Below are 21,853 nucleotides of genomic sequence, written 5' to 3' on the forward strand. Positions count from 1 at the left end.
GCTATGTGCACACTGCCCACAAAATGAGGTGGAAACTGAGCTGCATTTCCTAACCTCTGACAAATGTATGACCATATTAGAGAATATTTCCCTCAGATGACACAGATCCACAAAGAATTAGAAAACAAATCCCATTTTTATTAACTCCCACATCTATTCTGTGAAAAACCAGTGTGTAATCACACAGCAGTTTCCACACGAAAAGCGCAAACAGTGAAAAACAAACATCATTGTAAATATTTATTTTCCCTTATTTACTTTAACTATTTGCACATCGTTACAAAACTTTATATAGACATAATATGACACTTGAAATATATTTATTATCTTGGAACTTGTGGGAGTGTAATATTTATTGTTCACTTTTTATTGTTTATTTCACTTTTGTTTATCCATTTTACTTGCTTTGGCAATGTAAACATATGTTTCCCATGCCAATAAAACCCCTTGAATTGAATTGAAAGGGAGAGAGCGGGAGAAAGAGAGAGAAAGACAGAAGTAGTGAGATTTGTCCAATGCATGACCAGATATTGTCGTTTCTGCCTATATCATCTGATAGCCTGAATTATATAACAGCATGTTAAAGTTGTCTGAAGGTGATAGAATGATGGCAAGTGACCAGTCCATCATACCTGCTAACTGTGAAGGACCAACACTCCAGATGTCAGAAATGTTGTGGAGAGGTTAGAGGATGTTGTAGAGAAGTTTGGGAAGGTTGTAGAGATGTTAGATAATGTTGTAGAGAAGTTTGGGAAGGTTGTGCAGACATGAGGTCTAGAGGTGACAGTTGACGGTTTAGGAGGAGCTGTGTGTAAAACGAAAGAAAAGGCATCCACAAATACAGTGACCATTTTGCTTTTCTCTAATGATGGTATCTATGATATACATGTAAATAGCCCACCCAATCTACCTACCTCATCCCCATATTGTTTTTATTTACTTTTCTGCACTTTTGCACACCAGTATCACTACTTGCACATCATCATCTGCTCATCTATCATTCCAGTGTTAATTTGCTGAATTGTAATTACTTCGCTACTATGGTCTATTTATTGCCTTACCTCCTCACACCATTTGCACACACTGAATATAGACTTTCTATTTTTCTATTGTGTTATTGACTGTACGCTTGTTTATTCCATGTGTAACTCTGTGTTGTTGTTTGTGTCGCACTGCTTTGCTTTATCTTGGCCAGGTCACAGTTGTAAATGAGAACTTGTTCTCAACTAGCTTACCTGGTTAAATAAAGGTGAAATAAAAATAAAAGAAATACAATAAAATACAGTACTCTGTAAAGTCTTTCCTCCTGTCTGTAGTCAGGTCTGATGGTATCTATGATATATACAGTACTCTGTAAAGTCTCTCCTCCTGTCTGTGGTCAGGTGTGATGGTATCTATGATATATACAGTACTCTGTAAAGTCTCTCCTCCTGTCTGTGGTCAGGTGTGATGGTATCTATGATATATACAGTACTCTGTAAAGTCTCTCCTCCTGTCTGTGGTCAGGTCTGATGGTATCTATGATATATACAGTACTCTGTAAAGTCTCTCCTCCTGTCTGTGGTCAGGTCTGATGGTATCTATGATATATACAGTACTCTGTAAAGTCTCTCCTCCTGTCTGTGATCAGGTCTGATGGTATCTATGATATATACAGTACTCTGTAAAGTCTCTCCTCCTGTCTGTGGTCAGGTCTGATGGTATCTATGATATATACAGTACTCTGTAAAGTCTCTCCTCCTGTCTGTGGTCAGGTCTGATGGTATCTATGATATATACAGTACTCTGTAAAGTCTCTCCTCCTGTCTGTGGTCAGGTCTGATGGTATCTATGATATATACAGTACTCTGTAAAGTCTCTCCTCCTGTCTGTGGTCAGGTCTGATGGTATCTATGATATATACAGTACTCTGTAAAGTCTCTCCTCCTGTCTGTGATCAGGTCTGATGGTATATATGATATATACAGTACTCTGTAAAGTCTCTCCTCCTGTCTGTGGTCAGGTTTGATGTTATCTATGATATATACAGTACTCTGTAAAGTCTCTCCTCCTGTCTGTGGTCAGGTCTGATGGTATCTATGATATATACAGTACTCTGTAAAGTCTCTCCTCCTGTCTGTGGTCAGGTCTGATGGTATCTATGATATATACAGTACTCTGTAAAGTCTCTCCTCCTGTCTGTGGTCAGGTCTGATGGTATCTATGATATATACAGTACTCTGTAAAGTCTCTCCTCCTGTCTGTGGTCAGGTCTGATGGTATCTATGATATATACAGTACTCTGTAAAGTCTCTCCTCCTGTCTGTGGTCAGGTCTGATGGTATCTATGATATATACAGTACTCTGTAAAGTCTCTCCTCCTGTCTGTGGTCAGGTCTGATGGTATCTATGATATATACAGTACTCTGTAAAGTCTCTCCTCCTGTCTGTGGTCAGGTCTGATGGTATCTATGATATATACAGTACTCTGTAAAGTCTCTCCTCCTGTCTGTGGTCAGGTCTGATGGTAGAGTCGATGACTTTGAAGCACCTATCCATGAAGGTGGCATTCCTGTTGGCTATTACCTCCACTAAGATGGTGAGTGAACTACATGCCTTTTCAGTGAGCAATGTTTTTCAGAATGGGTCCAGACAAGAGGAGTGTCACCCTCCGTCTTAACCCCTCATTCATGCTGAAGGTCCTGTTTGACAGACGTGAACCGGCCTTTACATTTGTCTGCATTTTCTCCTCCCACGGCTGCGGGTTAGCTGGGTGTTTGTTTCCCCAAGTGTGCCTTGGCCACTTACATTACACAGACACAGACAATATGACAGACTGATTGGCTATTTGTTTGCTATGATGAGAGAGTTCTGGGCCAGAGCCTATCGATACAACGACCCTCACACTGGATTGTGGTGCTGTGATGAGAGAGTTTTGGGCCAGAGCCTATCGATACAAGACCCTCACACTGGATTGTGGTGCTATGATGAGAGAGTTTTGGGCCAGAGCCTATCGATACAACGACCCTCACACTGGATTGTGGTGCTATGATGAGAGAGTTTTGGGCCAGAGCCTATCGATACAACGACCCTCACACTGGATTGTGGTGCTATGATGAGAGAGTTTTGGGCCAGAGCCTATCGATACAACGACCCTCACACTGGATTGTGGTGCTATGATGAGAGAGTTTTGGGCCAGAGCCTATCGATACAACGACCCTCACACTGGATTGTGGTGCTATGATGAGAGAGTTTTGGGCCAGAGCCTATCGATACAACGACCCTCACACTGGATTGTGGTGCTATGATGAGAGAGTTTTGGGCCAGAGCCTATCGATACAACGACCCTCACGCTGGATTGTGGACACTATTACTACAGCATATCGGCAGGCCAGCCGGCCTCTACCTTCCTAGTGGTGCATTCTACTAGAGGAGTAGCTACATCGTGGTCCTCTGACCTCTGCTGTAGTGGTGCATTCTATTAGAGTAGCTACATCGTGGACCTCTGACCTCTGACCTCTGCTGTAGTGGTGCATTCTACTAGAGTAGCTACATCGTGGTCCTCTGACCTCTGACCTCTGCTGTAGTGGTGCATTCTATTAGAGTAGCTACATCGTGGGCCTCTGACCTCTGCTGTAGTGGTGCATTCTATTAGAGTAGCTACATCGTGGGCCTCTGACCTCTGACCTCTGCTGTAGTGGTGCATTCTACTAGAGTAGCTACATCGTGGGCCTCTGACCTCTGACCTCTGACCTCTGCTGTAGCGGTGCATTCTACTAGAGTAGCTACATCGTGGGCCTCTGACCTCTGCTGTAGTGGTGCATTCTATTAGAGTAGCTACAACGTGGGCCTCTGACCTCTGACCTCTGCTGTAGTGGTGCATTCTACTAGAGTAGCTACATCGTGGGCCTCTGACCTCTGACCTCTGACCTCTGCTGTAGCGGTGCATTCTACTAGAGTAGCTACATCGTGGGCCTCTGACCTCTGCTGTAGTGGTGCATTCTATTAGAGTAGCTACATCGTGGGCCTCTGACCTCTGACCTCTGCTGTAGTGGTGCATTCTACTAGAGTAGCTACATCGTGGGCCTCTGACCTCTGACCTCTGCTGTAGCGGTGCATTCTACTAGAGTAGCTACATCGTGGTCCTCTGACCTCTGCTGTAGTGGTGCATTCTACTAGAGTAGCTACATCGTGGGCCTCTGACCTCTGACCTCTGCTGTAGCGGTGCATTCTACTAGAGTAGCTACATCGTGGTCCTCTGACCTCTGCTGTAGCGGTGCATTCTACTAGAGGAGTAGCTACATCGTGGGCCTCTGACCTCTGACCTCTGCTGTAGCGGTGCATTCTACTAGAGGAGTAGCTACATTGTGATCACTGCTCCGAGGAGTTCCCCTCAATGACATTTGCGCCTCGGCCAGTTGGGCATCCCCTGAGTGGGGGACATATCAACTATGACTGCCCTGAGCTCAGTCCTATGGGACTTTGCTCTCTGTCTGGCACTTACCTAGTTCACCGATTCATCTGGTATTGTGATACCATATTGGAGTGATCCAATAGCTCACATAATCGTGGTTACATACGTAAGAACACAAGTGCGCATTTTGGAACACAGCCAATGTTTTTAACACGTTTTAACTTTTGATGGTCATCAGGTAGAACTTTTTACCTTTATATTTGTTTCTACAACTTGTAGAAATGCGCCATTTTCACATATGTAGACAATGTGCTGTCGATAATGAAAATGAAGAGATTTTCCTTTTAATTAATTAATTACGTAATTCATTGGGATTTCCTCTTTCTAAGTCTGCTGTTGTTGTGTGGTGATGATGCAGACTTCTACCAGTGTTTCTGTGGTAATACTGACACCTACTGGTTCATCATTGTCAAGACTGATCCCAAAGAGAAAGAACTCAGCTATAGCAGTGGTACACAACATGCCCAGTACATTATTCATCCATTACTATATTTATACATATATTTATAATTTATATTTTATTAACACTATTCAATTACTGCACATACAAAGCATTTTAGAGCAATAGTACACTACATGCCCAGTACATTAATACATTGATACATACATTTATCGTCTTTAATAACAATATTAAATTGCTGCACATACAAAGCATTTTAGAGTAATAGGATTAAATAATATTTTCTTTTAAATAGAAGTTCTTACTGCAGTGTGAACTAGAAAGGGGAGATGTTTGTGTTGATATAATCCCAACTATATGTCCATTTATTTTCATGTTTCAAACATTAGTGGCACATACACTTTCTGGCCTCAAGCCTTAGTTAAAGGTTCATCAATGAATTTGTGTTGGTTCAAATATAAATATTTTACTAATCATTCTAGCCATACGAGAAATATAAAAATAGATCATTATTTATAACTGTATTCATTGTTAATTTAGGATACAGGAAGCATGACAGGGATTCATGAAGTTCAAACTTCATTTTGGGACCCTGGAAGTCAGAAACAAACATAACAGTCATTTATTTATTTAGTTGGTTAGTTAGTTAGTTAGTTAGTTACCTGAGCGTCCATCACTGACATCAACATAATTTGTTTGATTGACATCTATTAAATTATTGGTTTTGATTGATAACTTATGAGGTTGTACTCACAGGTGATTGGTCCGATGGTGAGGGGTTCGAGGGGAACGGAGGGGGTGACAGAGCGGTATTTCCTTTTGGAGCACACCTGAGGAGAGAGACGAGAAGGAGTCAGAGAGACCAGACACTGAGACAGAGAGACCAGAGAGAGTCAGAGAGACCAGACACTGAGACAGAGAGACCAGAGAGAGTCAGAGAGACCAGATACTGAGACAGAGAGACCAGAGAGAGTCAGAGAGACCAGACACTGAGACAGAGAGAGTCAGAGAGACCAGACACTGAGACAGAGAGAATCAGAGAGACCAGACACTGAGACAGAGAGAGTCAGAGAGACTGGAGAGTCAGAGTGACCAGACACTGAGACAGAGAGAGTCAGAGAGACTGGAGAGTCAGAGTGACCAGACACTGAGACAGAGAGACGAGAAGGAGTCAGAGAGACCAGACACTGAGACAGAGAGACGAGAAGGAGTCAGAGAGACCAGACACTGAGACAGAGAGACCAGAAGGAGTCAGAGAGACTAGACACTGAGACAAAGAGACCAGAAGGAGTCAGAGAGACCAGACACTGAGACAGAGAGACGAGAAGGAGTCAGAGAGACCAGACACTGAGACAGAGAGACCAGAGAGAGTCAGAGAGACAGAGAGACGTGATGGAGTCAGAGAGACCAGACACTGAGACAGAGAGACGAGAAGGAGTCAGAGAGACCAGACACTGAGAGACGAGAGAGTCAGAGAGACTGGAGAGTCAGAGTGACCAGACACTGAGACAGAGAGACGAGAAGGAGTCAGAGAGACCAGACACTGAGACAGAGAGACGAGATGGAGTCAGAGAGACCAGACACTGAGACAGAGAGACGAGAAGGAGTCAGAGAGACCAGACACTGAGACGAGGAGTCAGAGAGTCCAGACACTGAAACAGAGAGAGTCAGAGAGACCCTACAGAGAGACCAGAGAACGAGACAGAGAGACTCAGGAGAGTCAAAGAGACCAGACACGGAGACAGAGAGAATCAGGACTCAGAGAGACCAGACACTGAGACAGAGAGAGTCAGGAGTCAGAGAGACCAGACACTGAGACAGAGAGAATCAGGACTCAGAGAGACCAGACACTGAGACAGAGAGAGTCAGGAGTCAGAGAGACCAGACACTGAGACAGAGAGAGTCAGGAGTCAGAGAGACCAGACACTGAGACAGAGAGAATCAGGACTCAGAGAGACCAGACACTGAGACAGAGAGAGTCAGGAGTCAGAGAGACCAGACACTGAGAGACGAGAAGGAGTTAGAGAGACACTGAGACAGAGAGACCAGGGCCTGTATCCACAAAGCCTCTCAGAGTAGTAGTGCTGATCTAGGATCAGTTTCACATTTTAGGTCATAATTAATAAGAATATATGGACAGATTGGGACCTGACCCTAGATCAGCACTGCTACTCTGAGACGCATTGTGGATACGGGCCCAGAAAGCCTCAGGAGAGTCGGAGAGACAACACACAAAATGAGTGAGACCAGAGAGAGACCACAGACTGAGTGAGACCAGAGAGAGACCACAGACTGAGTGAGACCAGAGAGAGACCACAAAATGAGTGAGACCAGAGAGAGACCACAGACTGAGTGAGACCAGAGAGAGACCACAGACTGAGTGAGACCAGAGAGAGACCACAAAATGAGTGAGACCAGAGAGAGACCACAAACTGAGTGAGACCAGAGAGAGACCACAAAATGAGTGAGACCAGAGAGAGACCACAAAATGAGTGAGACCAGAGAGAGACCACAGACTGAGTGAGACCAGAGAGAGACCACAAAATGAGTGAGACCAGAGAGAGACCACAAAATGAGTGAGACCAGAGAGAGACCACAGACTGAGTGAGACCAGAGAGAGACCACAGACTGAGTGAGACCAGAGAGAGACCACAGACTGAGTGAGACCAGAGAGAGACCACAAAATGAGTGAGACCAGAGAGAGACCACAGACTGAGTGAGACCAGAGACAGACCACAGACTGAGTGAGACCAGAGAGAGACCACAAAATGAGTGAGACCAGAGAGAGACCACAAACTGAGTGAGACCAGAGAGAGACCACAGACTGAGTGAGACCAGAGAGAGAGCACAGACTGAGTGAGACCAGAGAGAGAGCACAGACTGAGTGAGACCAGAGAGAGAGCACAGACTGAGTGAGACCAGAGAGAGAGCACAGACTGAGCGGATGAGCCAGTGGGAAAGATGCAGGACTCACTGGAGTGCAGGAGGAGCTCCTCTGGTCACAAAGGCTGAGTCTGCAGTGCAGGAAGACGTCCCGGTAGTCCCCCTGGTACAGGAACAGCAGAGCAGAGAAGCGAGCCCTGAGGGACGAGCCGCTCTCCTCCACCCTAACTTGACGGAATTCAGTTGGACATCTAAGAAACCGGGAGGGCCAGGGTTTAGGTTAGATAACGCAACCAAAAAAAACGCAACCAAAAAATACACAAACATTAGGGTTCGGTTTCCCAGACACAGATTAAGCCTGGTCCTGGAGTAAAAAGTATTCTCAATGGAGAAGCCCCATTTAAAGTGTTGTTAGTCCAGGACCAGAAATAATCTGTGTCTGGGAAACCCTCCTCCATATGTTCCTTGAGTATAAACCAAGACACCCACACACATACTTGTTCTGAATGATGTAGTATCGCATGATGTCTTTAGGGTCGGGGGATTGTGTGGCATAGCAGTCCTCCAGAACGACCACAAAACGCTCCGTCTCGGACTCCTCTACGGACACACCCACGTGCAGCACGGAACCCACCGGCAAGGTGACTCCGCCCGCTGGGTAAGCCTTTGTGAAGTTGTCGCTGTGGTACAGAGTCATGTTGGAGCCCAATTTGGAGCCCTTACCGACTTTGGAATCCTTCAGCCTGTCAAATGGGCAAATAGGAGATTTGGTTTTGTTAGATTCCAAATAAACAGAGTAAAAAACTCACGGACACTTAGTAAAGCTCAAACCAAGTATATTCACCCACTGGGTCATACAGCAGCATATGACAAAGACATGTTTCCACCAGTGGTAGTATATATACCCCGGTTTGGGTGGAGCATCCTCCTTCCCTCTAAACATGACATGTTTATTGCTAAGCAGGAAGTTAAGTGATGCAGGCAATAAACTGTTCCTTCTCCCAATGTGACCTGACCTGACCTCCATTCCTCCCTAACCCACATCTCTCCATCCTTATCAGTTCTTGCATCCGTGTGATTGCCTTTCCTTTACTCAATACATTCCAAGCTTAACTGCCTCCACCACATACATTCCTCCTACAGATAACCATTAACTTCTGGTGTACAAACCTGACTATGGTACTCCATATTTCAAGTTTAGGAGTCAGAACCCATCAGTTAATAAGAGATGCAGTCAGAGATGGTGAAGGACAAACAAAGTGCCTTGGGTGTGAGAAATGGACTTTACAGGCTAAATAAAATGAATTGTTATTATCATTATTTATAATAATAATAATAATAATAAATACAAATTATTTTTGAGGCACTTTTCAAGACACCCAAAGTCACTTTAGATAGGCAAGATAATAAATTATTATTATTATTATTATTATAATAATTTCAACACTATTACACAGCCAGCTTCAGCTACGTATCTTGATGGAACAACCAGAACAACCAGTACTGTGATGAGTGGACAGAGGAGGTGCAAACCCCTTAACTAGTTATCTAAAGGATCATCAAGAACCACAGGTTTAGAGTATAAACTGTCTATGCATTAACAGAATACTGACAGTTCGACATGTGTCAGCCTGCATTGTGTTACATTGTGTTACAGGGGCGCAACTTTGGTTTTAGAAGTGGGGGGGGACATAATTATTATTGTTTTTAAATCCAGTCAGATAAAAAGCCTACCCAACCACTCGGAGGCGTCCGCATGGTCCTAAAGTACACCGTTGCCTCGTATTGTATCACATTCCAATGATAAAACTGGTCAAACTTGTGCCCCTGTTGTGTTACATTGTCCATGTTTTACATTGTTTACTGTAACGTAACGTCTCCACTTACGACAGGTAGGGTTTGATGGCCACATCCAGGCTGGTCTCTGATTCCAGAGGGTAGGCACAAGAGAAAGGCACGCTCACGGGTCGAGTGAAGGACACGTCGTGAATGTGGTAGATGAATAAACTGTTGGAAAAGATGGCATCAGTTCCGTTTGTCTGGTGAAAGGGGGAAAAGGGAAGAAGATTAGAAGCTAGGAGAGGACCTCTCACCAGTTACCATTTTCTAATACCATTCTTGGACTATTGTATTTCAGTTAATCTGTTCATCATTTTCTGTTGATGGCAACATGTCTCTCTAGCCTGAGTACCGGTTTCTTTAACTAAAATTCCACTTGTTGCCACTCCTTGTCATTGCCAAACAGACTGGCTTTCGGCAATCTCAATGCTCAGTGTCCAGTCGTATTTACGGCGCAGTTGCTGATTGGTAGTTGGAAAAAACATAAATATTTTCCATGACAAAGTTACGGAACATGGGGTGAGCGCAAATTTGGCACAATATAGAATCAATATAGAATCAATATAGAATAAGAATCTTAAGAACAACAACAAACAATGCCGTTACGACCTGATGCTGTAATTATCTTGTGAGAATGCAGTGTCAATCATAGAAATAAGAATGAATAGAAAGGGCGTCTTCATTCAAGTCAGTGGAGCTCCCCAACTTGTAGTCCTAAAACCTGGAAATGAGTTCCCTCTGGTTCATTCAGCCATCCCTAAGGGAAATATTAATGTGGAAAGACTACGGTTTTGGAATAAAAGCTGAAAATAATGTCTGAGGTTGACACAGGCTTAGGAGATCTTACACATTTTGTTCTATGAGATAATATCAAATCAAATTTTATTGGTCACATGGTTAGCAGATGTTAATGCGAGTGTAGCAACATGCTTGTGCTTCTAGTTCAGACAGTATTATCTAACAAGTAATCTAACAAATTCACAACGACTGCCTTACATACACAAATGTAAAGGGATGAATGAGAATATGTACAGTTGAAGTCAGAAGTTTACATACACCTTAGCCAAATACATTTAAACTCAGTTTTTCACAATTCCTCACATTTAATCCAAGTGAAAATTCCCTGTCTTAGGTCAGTTAGGATCACCACTTTATTATAAGAATGTGAAATGTCAGATTAATAGTAGAGAGATTGACTTATTTCAGCTTTATTTCTTTCATCACATTCGCAGTGGGTCAGAAGTTTACATACATTCAATTAGTATTTGGTAGCATTGCCTTTCAATTGTTTAACTTGGGTCAAACATTTTGGGAAGCCTTCCACAAGCTTCTCAAAATAAATTTAGTGAATTTTGGCCCATTCATCCTGACAGAGCTGGTGTAACTGAGTCAGGTTTGTAGGCCTCCTTGCTCGCACACACTTTGTCAGTTCTGCCCATACATTTTCTATAGGATTGAGGTCAGGGCTTTGTGATGGCCACTCCAATACCTTGACTTTGTTGTCCTTAAGCCATTTTGCCACAACTTTGGAAGTATGCTTGGGGTCATTGTCCATTGGAAGACCCATTTGCAACCAAGCTTTAATTTCCTGACTGATGTCTTGAGATGTTGCTTCAATATATCCACATAATTTTCCTTCCTCATGAAACCATCTATTTTGTGAAGTGCACCAGTCCCTCCTACAGCAAAGCACCCAAACAACATGATGCTGCCACCCCTGTGCTTCACGACTGGGATGGTGTTCTTCGGCTTGCAAGCCTCCCCTCTTTTTCCTCCAAACATAACGATGGTCATTATGGCCAAACAGTTCCATATTTGTTTCATCAGACCAAAGGACATATCTCATCTTGTACAGATGAACGTGGTATCTTCAGGCGTTTGGAAATTGCTCCCAAGGATGAACCAGACTTGTGTAGGTCTACAATTCTTTTCTGAGGTCTTGGCTGATATTCCCATGATGTCAAGCAAAGAGGCACTGAGTTTGAAGGTAGGCCTTGAAATACATCCACAGGTACACCTCCAATTGACTAAAATTATTTCAATTAGCCTATCAGAAGCTTCTAAAGCCATGACATCATTTTCGGGAATTTTCCAAGCTGTTTAAAGGCACAGTCAACTTAGTGTACAGTGGGGGAAAAAAGTATTTGATCCCCTGCTGATTTTGTACGTTTGCCCACTGACAAAGAAAGGATCAGTCTATAATTTTAATGGTAGGTTTATTTGAACAGTGAGAAACAGAATAAAAGAATAAAACAAAAATATCCAGAAAAACGCATGTCAAAAAATGTTATAAATTGATTTGCATTTTAATGAGGGAAATAAGTATTTGACCCCCTCTCAATCAGAAAGATTTCTGGCTCCCAGGTGTCTTTTATACAGGTAACGAACTGAGATTAGGTGCACACTCTTAGTGCTCCTAACCGCAGCTTGTTACCTGTAAAAAAGACACCTTTCCACAGAAGCAATCAATCAATCAGATTCCAAACTTTCCACCATGGCCAAGACCAAAGAGCTCTCCAAGGATGTCAGGGACAAGATTATAGACCTACACAAGGCTGGAATGGGCTACAAGACCATCACAGAGCAGCTTGGTGAGAAGGTGACAACATTTGGTGCGATTATTCGCAAATGGAAGAAACACAAAAGAACTGTCAATATCCCTCGGCCTGGGGCTCCATGCATGATCTCACCTTGTGGAGTTGCAATGATCATGAGAACGGTGAGGAATCAGCCCAGAACTACACGGGAGGATCTTGTCAATGATCTCAAGGCAGCTGGGACCATAGTCACCAAGAAAACAATTGGTAAGACACTACGCCATGAAGGACTGAAATCCTGCAGCTCCCGAAAGGTCCCCCTGCTCAAGAATACATATACATGCCCGTCTGAAGTTTGCCAATGAACATCTGAATGACTCAGAGGACAACTGGTGAAAGTGTTGTGGTCAGATGAGACCAAAATGGAGCTCATTGACATCAACTCAACTCGCCGTGTTTGGAGGAGGAGGAATGCGCCTATGACCCCAAGAACACCATCTCCACCGTCAAACATGGAGGTGGAAACATTATGCTTTAGGGGTGTTTTTCTGCTAAGGGGACAGGACAACTTCACCGCATCAAAGGGACGATGGACGGGCCCATGTACCGTCAAATCTTGGGTGAGAACCTCCTTCCCTCAGCCAGGGCATTGGAAATGGGTCGTGGATGGGTATTCCAGCATGACAATGACCCAAAACACACGGCCAAGGCAACAAAGGAGTGGCTCAAGAAGAAGCACATTAAGGTCCTGGAGTGGCCTAGCCAGTCGCCAGACCTTAATCCCATAGAAAATCTGTGGAGGGAGCTGAAGGTTCGAGTTGCCAAACGTCAGCCTCGAAACCTTAATGACTTGGAGAAGATCTGCAAAGAGGAGTGGGACAAAATCCCTCCTGAGATGTGTGCAAACCTGGTGGCCAACTACAAGAAACGTCTGACCTCTGTGATTGCCAACAAGGGTTTTGCCAACAGTACTAAGTCATGTTTTGCAGAGGGGTCAAATACTTATTTCCCTCATTAAAATGCAAATCAATTTATAACATTTTTGACATGCGTTTTTCTGGATTTTTTTTGTTATTCTGTCTCTCACTGTTCAAATAAACCTACTATTAAAATTATAGACTGATCATTTCTTTGTTAGCGGGCAAACGTACAAAATCAGCAGGGGATCAAATACTTTTTTCCCCCCACTGTATGTAAACGTTTGACCCACTGGAATTGTGATACAATGAATTATAAGTGAAATAATCTGTGTGTAAACAATTGTTGGAAAAATTACTTGTGTCATACACAAAGTAGATGTTCTAACCGACTTGCCAAAACTTTAGTTTTTAATAAGACATTTGTGGAGTGGTTGAAAAAATTAGTTTTAATGACTCTATCCTAAGTAGATTTAAACTTCGGATTTCAACTGCATTTCCTTTTCATTTTGCAACTAACTTCATGTATGCTTTCACGGAAAACAAGGACATTTCTAAGTGACCCCAAACTTTTGAACGGTAGCAAGAGGACAAGTACATTAGGGTGTCTATTTTGAGAAACAGACGCCACACAAGTCCTAAACTGGCAGCTTCATTAAATAGTACCCGCCAAACACCAGTCTCAATGTCAACAGTGGAGAGGCGACTCTGGGACGCTGGCCTTCTAGGCAGAGTTCCTCTGTCCAGTGTCTGTGTTCTTTTGCCCATCTTAATCTTTTCTTATTATTGGCCAGTCTGAGATATGGCTTTTTCTTTGCAACTATGCCTAGAAGGCCAGCATGCCTGAGTCGCCTCTTCACTGTTGACGTTGAGATTGGTGTTTTGCGGGTACTATTTAATGAAGCTGCCAGTTTAGGACTTGTGAGGCCTCAAACTAGACACTCTAATGTACTTGTCCTCTTGCTCAGTTGTGCACCGGGGCCTCCCACTCCTCTTTCTAATCTGGTTAGAGACAGTTTGCGCTGTTCTGTGAAGGGAGTAATACACAGCATTGTACGAGATCTTCAGTTTCTTGGCAAATTCTCGCATGGAATAGCCTTCATTTCTCAGAACAAGAATAGACTGACGAGTTTCAGAAGAAAGTTCTGTGTTTCTGCCCATTTTGAGCCTGTAATTGAACCCACAAATGCTGATGTTCCAGATACTCAACTGGCCAGTTTTATTGCTTCTTTAAACAGAACAACAGTTTTCAGCTGTGTTAACATAATTTCAAAAGGGTTTTCTAATGATCAATTAGTCTTTTAAAATGATAAACTTGGATTAGCTAACACAACGTGCCATTGGAACACAGGAGTGATGGTTGCTGATAATGGGCCTCTGTACGCCTATGTAGATAATCCATTAAATATCTGCCGTTTCCAGCTACAATAGTCATTTACAACATTAACAATGTCTGCACTGTATTTCTGATCAGTTTGATGTTATTTTAATGGACAAAAAGTTGCTTTTCTTTCAAAAACAAGGACATTTCTAAGTGACCCCAAACTTTGGAACGGTAGTGTATATGTATGTATATTTATGTTGTATTACACAGCATTTGAAAAAGAGACGTAGACCTCAATATGTCTTCCGTGTTAAGGTTCAACATAAAAATAAAACATCTATTCACTGTTCCATCCTTGTGCAGTTCATGCATCTCCCCTTGCCTCTATCTCTTCCAACCTCGCTGTTTTCCTCTCATAGCGTTTGAACCAGTTGCCCAAGCATGACCCAGAAGAAGCAAACTACAGTAGTTTGGTCACTTACTTTTAGCAATTAAAAATATAGATATAAAAAGAAAAGAAGTACCTTGTTCTTTCTTACTGGATATAAAATTGTCTTCCGGCTACTGTGTTCACAATGAACTGAGGGGGAAGTTTGAATGGCGAGAGCTTCTCTGGTGTGACGTGATCACATTGGCTGATGATAAACATGTAATAAATGGAATGTTCATATTTGAAGATTGCCAAAAGGCCAGTGTCTTTGGCAATGACAAGGATTGGCAATGAGTGAAATATTATCTAAAGAGACTGGTATCCAGGCTAATGTCTCACACAGCAAGTGTTCTCTGTTGAAAGTTCCGGTGAGGAAAGGGGTGAACGGGTCGGGGTCTGTTCTCACCTCCAGAGTGTTTCCGCAGGTGCCCTCCTTGCGCTCCACCTGGTACCATACCATGCCGTCATGCTCTTCGTGAGCTTTGCATCGGGGGTCGGCCAGGTTAGCAGTGGTGGCGTCCAGACCAGCGGCCTCCAGGTTAGTCCTGTTGAGACCCACCTGTACCAGGCTCCGCCCACACACCAGCTCAGGTCGCAGCAAAACAGGCTGATCTGTAAGAGAGAACGAGAGCGAGAGTCATGAGAAAAGAAAGACAACAGGAAAAAAGTTATTCAAGAACCCCAAATGAAAAGAAGGAATTACAAATTCTCATATACACTCTTAGAAAAAAAGGGTTCCAAAAGGGTTCTTCGGCTGTCCCCATAGGATAACCCTTTTTGGTTCCAGGTAGAACCCTTTTTGGTTCCAGGAAGGGGTTCTACTTGAAACCCAATAGGGTTCTACCTAGAACCAAAAGGGTAATAGCTGGCACCAAAAAAGGGTTCTTCACGGGGTTCTCTTATGGGGACAGCTGAAGAACCCTTTTAGGTTCTAGATAGCGCCTTTATTTATAGGAGTTTACAGTACATAGGTCCCTCAATCAGGTGTTTTCTGAGAATTCACCTGGCTTCTCACACCGCCAAGTGACCCCATCGGTGCTCACGCAGGTCTCCCCCGCTCTGCAGGTACCACACATTGCTTTTGGTGTAGTCGTGGCAACCTGTGACTGTGTTGTTGTTGTGGTGCGATTGTTCTCTAGTGGTGTTTCTGTAGTTGTGACTGGTTTTGGTGTTGTGGTGGGAGCTGTCACATCTGGAACAAGGAGTTAAACAGGAGACACAGTTATGAGGGAACATTCATCGCTCATGTTTTGAAAGAACTAGTATGTTGGTATTACCAGAATCACACAATACGAATGTACTGGATGAATATGCTGAGTACTGTTGATATCTAGGACCATAAGAAGAACATCATGGTGGATATAACCAGCTGGTGAATGACTAAGCAGTAAACAGTTAAAAAAATAAATACAATAACTTCAATTCAAAAGGCACAACAACAACAAGCCCCACTCAGAACTTGGCAGAGCAGGGGGCAAAACCTTACATGCACAATAGGCGAAGTAGCACCCGGGAGGCATGACGAACTTGTACACAAAGTAGTTCCCAGGGCATGCCTTGACGTGGATGGGCTGAGACTGCACCCAGCAGCAGTCCCCATTGAAGCTGGCGCAGACTGCACTCTGGACAATCTCATCCACCTGCTGGGGGGGAGGAAACGCCAGCCACAAGGGAGCCTGGGTGCCGCACATGAACGAATCCACACACTTGTCCGGCATGGACACGCTCTGGTTGCCGATGAACATGCGGTAATAGCCGTCCCAGTGGACGTTGCGGTCGCAGTGTTTCTCGCCCACGTTGTTGTTGGTGGAACGCCAGGCGTCGTTCAGGACCGTGTAGATCTTACAGGGGTTGGAGCACTGCTGGATGCCGTTGACCGTGATGCAGTCCTCCCCATCGGCGCACTCATAAAAGCCGCAGCTGAACCGGACATGGGCAAGGTTGGTGTTGGAGGTGGGGTAGGAGCGGCGGACACGGCGAGGGGCATGGTGGTCGTCGGTGGCGGTGTGGCCAGGTAAGCAGATGAGGCCGTCTCCGGTGAAGCCCTTCTTACAGGTACATGTGATGTCACCTGCCATGGGCGAGGTGCGGCAAACGGCTTGTTCGTGACACGCCTCGCAGCTGGTGACAATCGTACCTGTGGGAATTTGGGAGTATATGGGTTCATCGTCTTTTTAGGTTGAGGTATCATGATACACCTGCATTGTTTTGATGCCTCCATTTTTAGGTTCTGCAACTAAAGAGCAGAGAAAGTCAATTGTGTGGTGGGTTAATACTTAATACATAATACATGTATCCCTACACTGTCAACTCTAACCAAATATATTTTGGTCAGAGTTCGATATGGCTAAACTAAAATAAGACACTCAATACGAAAATCAAATAAACAAATGCTATATAGTTTATATCATATGTAGTATTCATTATGTAATATACATAAATATTTTAATGTATTAAATATACAGTGCATTCGGAAAGTATTCAGACCTGTTCCTCATGTTGTTAATTTACAGCCTTATTCTAAAATGGATTAAACCGTTTTTTACCCTTAAGGACATTCAGAGACTTGTCCCGAAGCCACTCCTGCGTTGTCTTGGCTGTGTGCTTAGTGTTGTTGTCCTGTTGGAAGGTGAACCTTCGCCCCAGTCTGTGGTCCTGAGCACTCTGGAGCAGGTTTTCATCAAGGATCTCTCTGTACTTTTCTCCGTTCATCTTTCCCTCGATCCTGACTAGTCTCTCAGTCCCTGCCACTGAAAACATCCCCACAACATGATGCTGCAACCACCATGCTTCACCGTAGGGTTTGGTGCCAGGTTTTCTCCAGACGTGACGCTTGGCATTCAGGCCAAAGAGTTCAATCTTGGATTCATCAGACCAGAGAATCGTGTGGGAGGCGAAGTCAGATGCAGGAGAGTAGAGTGTAGTAACAGTCGCACTTTAATTCCGTTCCAAAAATGAAAGCACATAACAACAATAACGTGCCCAAAACACGGAACACGAACAAAAGGTCTGGCGCGTGGCAATACCCACATAACATGAAACTATATCACACAAAGGCATGGAGGGGAACAGAGGACTAAATACATGCAGTGTGATTAGGGAATGAAAACCAGGTGTGTATGGAACAAGACAAAACAAATGGACATATGAAAAATGGAGCGGCGATCGCCGAACGAACAAGGAGAGGAGCCAACTTCGGCGGAAGTCATGACAGAGAGTCCTTTAGGTGCCTTTTGGCAAACTCCAAGAGGGCTGTCATATGCCTTTTACTGAGGAGTGGCTTCCATCTGGCCACTCTACCATAAAGACCTGATTGGTGGAGTGCTACAGAGATGGTTGTCCTTCTGGAGCTATGTCAGAGTGACCATCGGGTTCTTGGTCACCTCCCTGACCAAGGCCCTTCTCCCCCGATTGCTCAGTTTGGCCAGGCGGCCAGCTCTAGGAAGAGTCTTGGTGGTTCCAAACTCCTTCCATATAAGAATGATGGAGGTCACTGTGTTCTTGGCGACTTTCATTTTTTTGTACCCTTCCCCAGATCTGTGCCTCGACACAATCCTGTCTCTGTTTTCTACTGACAATTCCTTCGAGCTCATGGCTTGGTTTTTGCTCTGACATGCACTGTCAACTGTGGGACCTTATATAGACAGGTGTGTGCCTTTCCAAATCATGTTCAATCAATTGAATTTACCACAGGTGGACTCCAATAAAGTTGTAGATATACCTCAAAGATGATCAACGGAAACAGGATGCACCTGAGCTCAATTTTGAGTCTCAAAGCAAAGGGTCTGAATACTTATGTAAATAAGTTATTCAAGTTTTTATTCAAATTATAAAAACCTGTTTTCACTTTGTCATTATGGGGTATTGTGTGTAGATTGATGAGGAAAAAATGAATTTAATCTATTTTAGAATGAGGCTGTAACGTAACAAAATGTGGTAAAAGTCAAGGGGTCTGAATACTTTCCGAATGCAATGTATAGTATATTTGCGTGTACCTGAGGTATGTCCAGCGCTGGACAGAACCAGGAGAGGAACCAGCAGAGCTACCAGGATCATCCTCATCAACACTAGTTACTTATATAGGGGCAGAAACGGGGAACACAACCTGAAAGAAAATACACTTATTATATTCATCTACACTTTATCCACAATTTACATCTACTGGAAAGTCAGTCACTTTTAAATTCAAGGTCATCCTATTGTGATTAAAAAATATATTTTATTTTCTGTCACAAGACTGCAAAGAACCATGGTACAAAACATAAAATACAATAATATATATTGAGCATGGACACACACATTCTCTGGAGGGTATTATAACATTTCAAACTTAATGTGTTCAGATATATTAATTTCACCAAACCAAAAATAACTTTGTTTAACCATACAGTATGAATAGTGATCTGAGAGGAATACTGACTTACCAAATCTTGATGCTGACTGCTGGAACCCACCTGTAAGCTAGGCATTTATACACTGGTTATCAGGGAGTGGGGGAAACGGGACACATTGTGCAATATTCCCAGGGACAATACCTTAGCCTGGGTCCCAGTATGTTCAGCTCTCATTCCACTCCTTGCCACTTCTTGTCATGATAAACTGTTTGGCAATGACACAGAGTACAAGGAGTGAAATGTCATCAGAAACTGACTGGATTTCAGGCTAACAATGGGTCTGGAAGAGGTTCAATGACAACTATAGATCCCAACTACAGTAGAATCTTAATTTGATCACTCTTTTGTTGCTGAACATTTCCCTGTGTATTTGAGTTTTATGAAGGCTTCTAAAGTTTGTTATTTCCACTTACAAATTTTAGACTTGATTTTCTTTTACGAAAAATGTATCAGCCCCTACAAAAATGTCCATTAATAATAATAATTGTTCACATTTTCTGTTGCTGCAGGTTTATTTTCCTTCTGTAGCAAACTGGCTCAAATTATGATCCTACATCTGTATCAACGTTCATATGTAAGGAATGCAACAATGGCCTGATAACCATGACAACCTGGGGTGTGGTTAAGGTAAAGTCTATATGCTCTGTTGGGTGGCGTCAGATACATTGGATGTTTTCAAACTAATTAAGTGACAGGGCATGTGTATGGTGGCTGGTGGGTGGGTGGCATTAGGTCAACACCATATGATTTATGAGGTAAATAATGCCTCACAATAACCCAGAGAACCACTTAACATTTGGCTGACTTCTTACCTCTCAGGCTCTGTTATAAAGACAATGTGTAATGGGTTGCTGGTGCTCTTGGATAGGCCAACACCCTTGTTTTAATGTCATTTCCACCCTTCTTCAATCAGTTGTTCAATCAGTTTTTTTGTCTTCTGTTTGCGCTAAAGACATGCCTGTTTCAACTGTGCAGTTTTTCAATCCGTTTTTTGTCTTATGTGCTATATATATGCTTGTTTCGACCGTGCCATGCTTTTGGATACACCCTAGCTTGATTGTCCCATTTTTTTCAATCTGTTTTTTTTTTGTCTTCTGTTTGTGATATAGATATGCCTGTTTCAACTGTGCCGTGCTGACAGATAGGCTACCTCTAAGTGTTCTTGACATTGTTCCCTTTATCGTTCAGTTTTTTGTCTTCTGTTTGTACTATAGTTTCAACTGTTTCAACTGTGTTGCTCTCACGTAATACATCTCCAATTAGTCACGCTGAATCAGCGGATTAATACCAAGATCTGACCCAATCCCTTTGTCTTATTCCAAACCCTTTTCTCTTTGCTCTAGATGACCAACAATAGCCAGTTGTCACCATGATGACATTATATCAACTATTCACGCTGAGGGAAAGGTCAACTGTTCCCTCTAAACACAGACTCAAATGGCACCCTATTCCCTGTATAGTGCACTATTTTTGTTCACTAAGATGGTCAAAAGTAGTGCACTAAATAGGGAATAGGGTGCCATTTGAAACGGAGCCATAGTGTTCCACAGGTATTATCCCTCTCTCTATGGCTTATAGACGATACAGCAAGTTTTGTTATTTTGTTTTAGTGTTCAGTCAGTTGTACATGCTTGAACCATTTGAGAGCTAGGTATTTCATGTTTAGAGGCTGCACCCTTATACAGTGGGGGAAAAAAGTATTTGATCCCCTGCTGATTTTGTACGTTTGCCCACTTACAAAGAAATGATCAGTCTATAATTTTAATGGTAGGTTTATTTGAACAGTGAGAGACAGAATAACAACAAAAATATCCAGAAAAACGCATGTAAAAAAAATGTTATAAATTGATTTGCATTTTAATGAGGGAAATAAGTATTTGACCCCTCTGCAAAACATGACTTAGTACTTGGTGGCAAAACCCTTGTTGGCAATCACAGAGGTCAGACGTTTCTTGTAGTTGGCCACCAGGTTTGCACACATCTCAGGAGGGATTTTGTCCCACTCCTCTTTGCAGATCTTCTCCAAGTCATTAAGGTTTCGAGGCTGACGTTTGGCAACTCGAACCTTCAGCTCCCTCCACAGATTTTCTATGGGATTAAGGTCTAGAGACTGGCTAGGCCACCCCAGAACCTTAATGTGCTTCTTCTTGAGCCACTCCGTTGTTGCCTTGGCCATGGGTGTTTTGGGTCATTGTCATGCTGGAATACCCATCCACGACCCATTTTCAATGCCCTGGCTGAGGGAAGGAGGTTCTCACCCAAGATTTGACAGTACATGGTCCCATCAAATGATGCAGTGAAGTTGTCCTGTCCCCTTAGCAGAAAAACACCCCAAAGTATAATGTTTCCACCTCCATGTTTGACGGTGGAGATGGTGTTCTTGGGGTCATAGGCAGCATTCCTCCTCCTCCAAACACGGCGAGTTGAGTTGATGCCAAAGAGCTCCATTTTGGTCTCATCTGACCACAACAATTTCACCAGTTGTCCTCTGAATCATTCAGATGTTCATTGGCAAACTTCAGACGGGCATGTATATGTATTCTTGAGCAGGGGGACCTTGCGGGCGCTGAAGGATTTCAGTCCTTCACGGCGTAGTGTGTTACCAATTGTTTTCTTGGTGACTATGGTCCCAGCTGCCTTGAGATCATTGACAAGATCCTCCCGTGTAGTTCTGGG

General features: G+C 43.3%; 1 protein-coding gene across 1 annotated transcript; it reads right to left on the reverse strand.

Annotated features, from left to right (window-relative positions):
- Positions 1 to 4,952: 4,952 nt before the first annotated feature.
- On the reverse strand, positions 4,953 to 19,330 carry LOC106606788 (pancreatic secretory granule membrane major glycoprotein GP2). Its single transcript, XM_045690789.2, has 10 exons — positions 19,208 to 19,330; positions 18,779 to 18,888; positions 16,270 to 16,920; positions 15,787 to 15,975; positions 15,190 to 15,395; positions 9,624 to 9,775; positions 8,234 to 8,479; positions 7,828 to 7,987; positions 5,608 to 5,683; positions 4,953 to 5,445 (listed from the first exon to the last, which is right to left on the reverse strand). The coding sequence occupies exons 2-10, from the start codon at positions 18,843 to 18,845 to the stop codon at positions 5,426 to 5,428; spliced, it is 1,767 nt and encodes a 588-aa protein (XP_045546745.2). The 5' UTR covers positions 18,846 to 18,888; positions 19,208 to 19,330; the 3' UTR covers positions 4,953 to 5,425.
- Positions 19,331 to 21,853: the final 2,523 nt, after the last annotated feature.

The sequence above is a fragment of the Salmo salar genome, chromosome 12, assembly GCF_965601325.2.
Source record: "Salmo salar chromosome 12, fSalSal1, whole genome shotgun sequence".
Taxonomy (NCBI): domain Eukaryota; kingdom Metazoa; phylum Chordata; class Actinopteri; order Salmoniformes; family Salmonidae; genus Salmo; species Salmo salar.

What these genes read in the sequence shown, in the direction of transcription:
- LOC106606788 (XM_045690789.2), bottom strand. Translation starts at nt 18,845, where the DNA reads ATGAGGATGATCCTGGTAGCTCTGCTGGTTCCTCTCCTGGTTCTGTCC. An exon ending in CTACTTCGCCTATTGTGCAT is followed by an intron (nt 15,976 to 16,269) that starts GTAAGGTTTTGC and finishes TCCTTGTTCCAG; the next exon opens with ATGTGACAGCTCCCACCACA. An exon ending in CACCATCGGACCAATCACCT is followed by an intron (nt 5,446 to 5,607) that starts GTGAGTACAACC and finishes TCTGACTTCCAG; the next exon opens with GGTCCCAAAATGAAGTTTGA.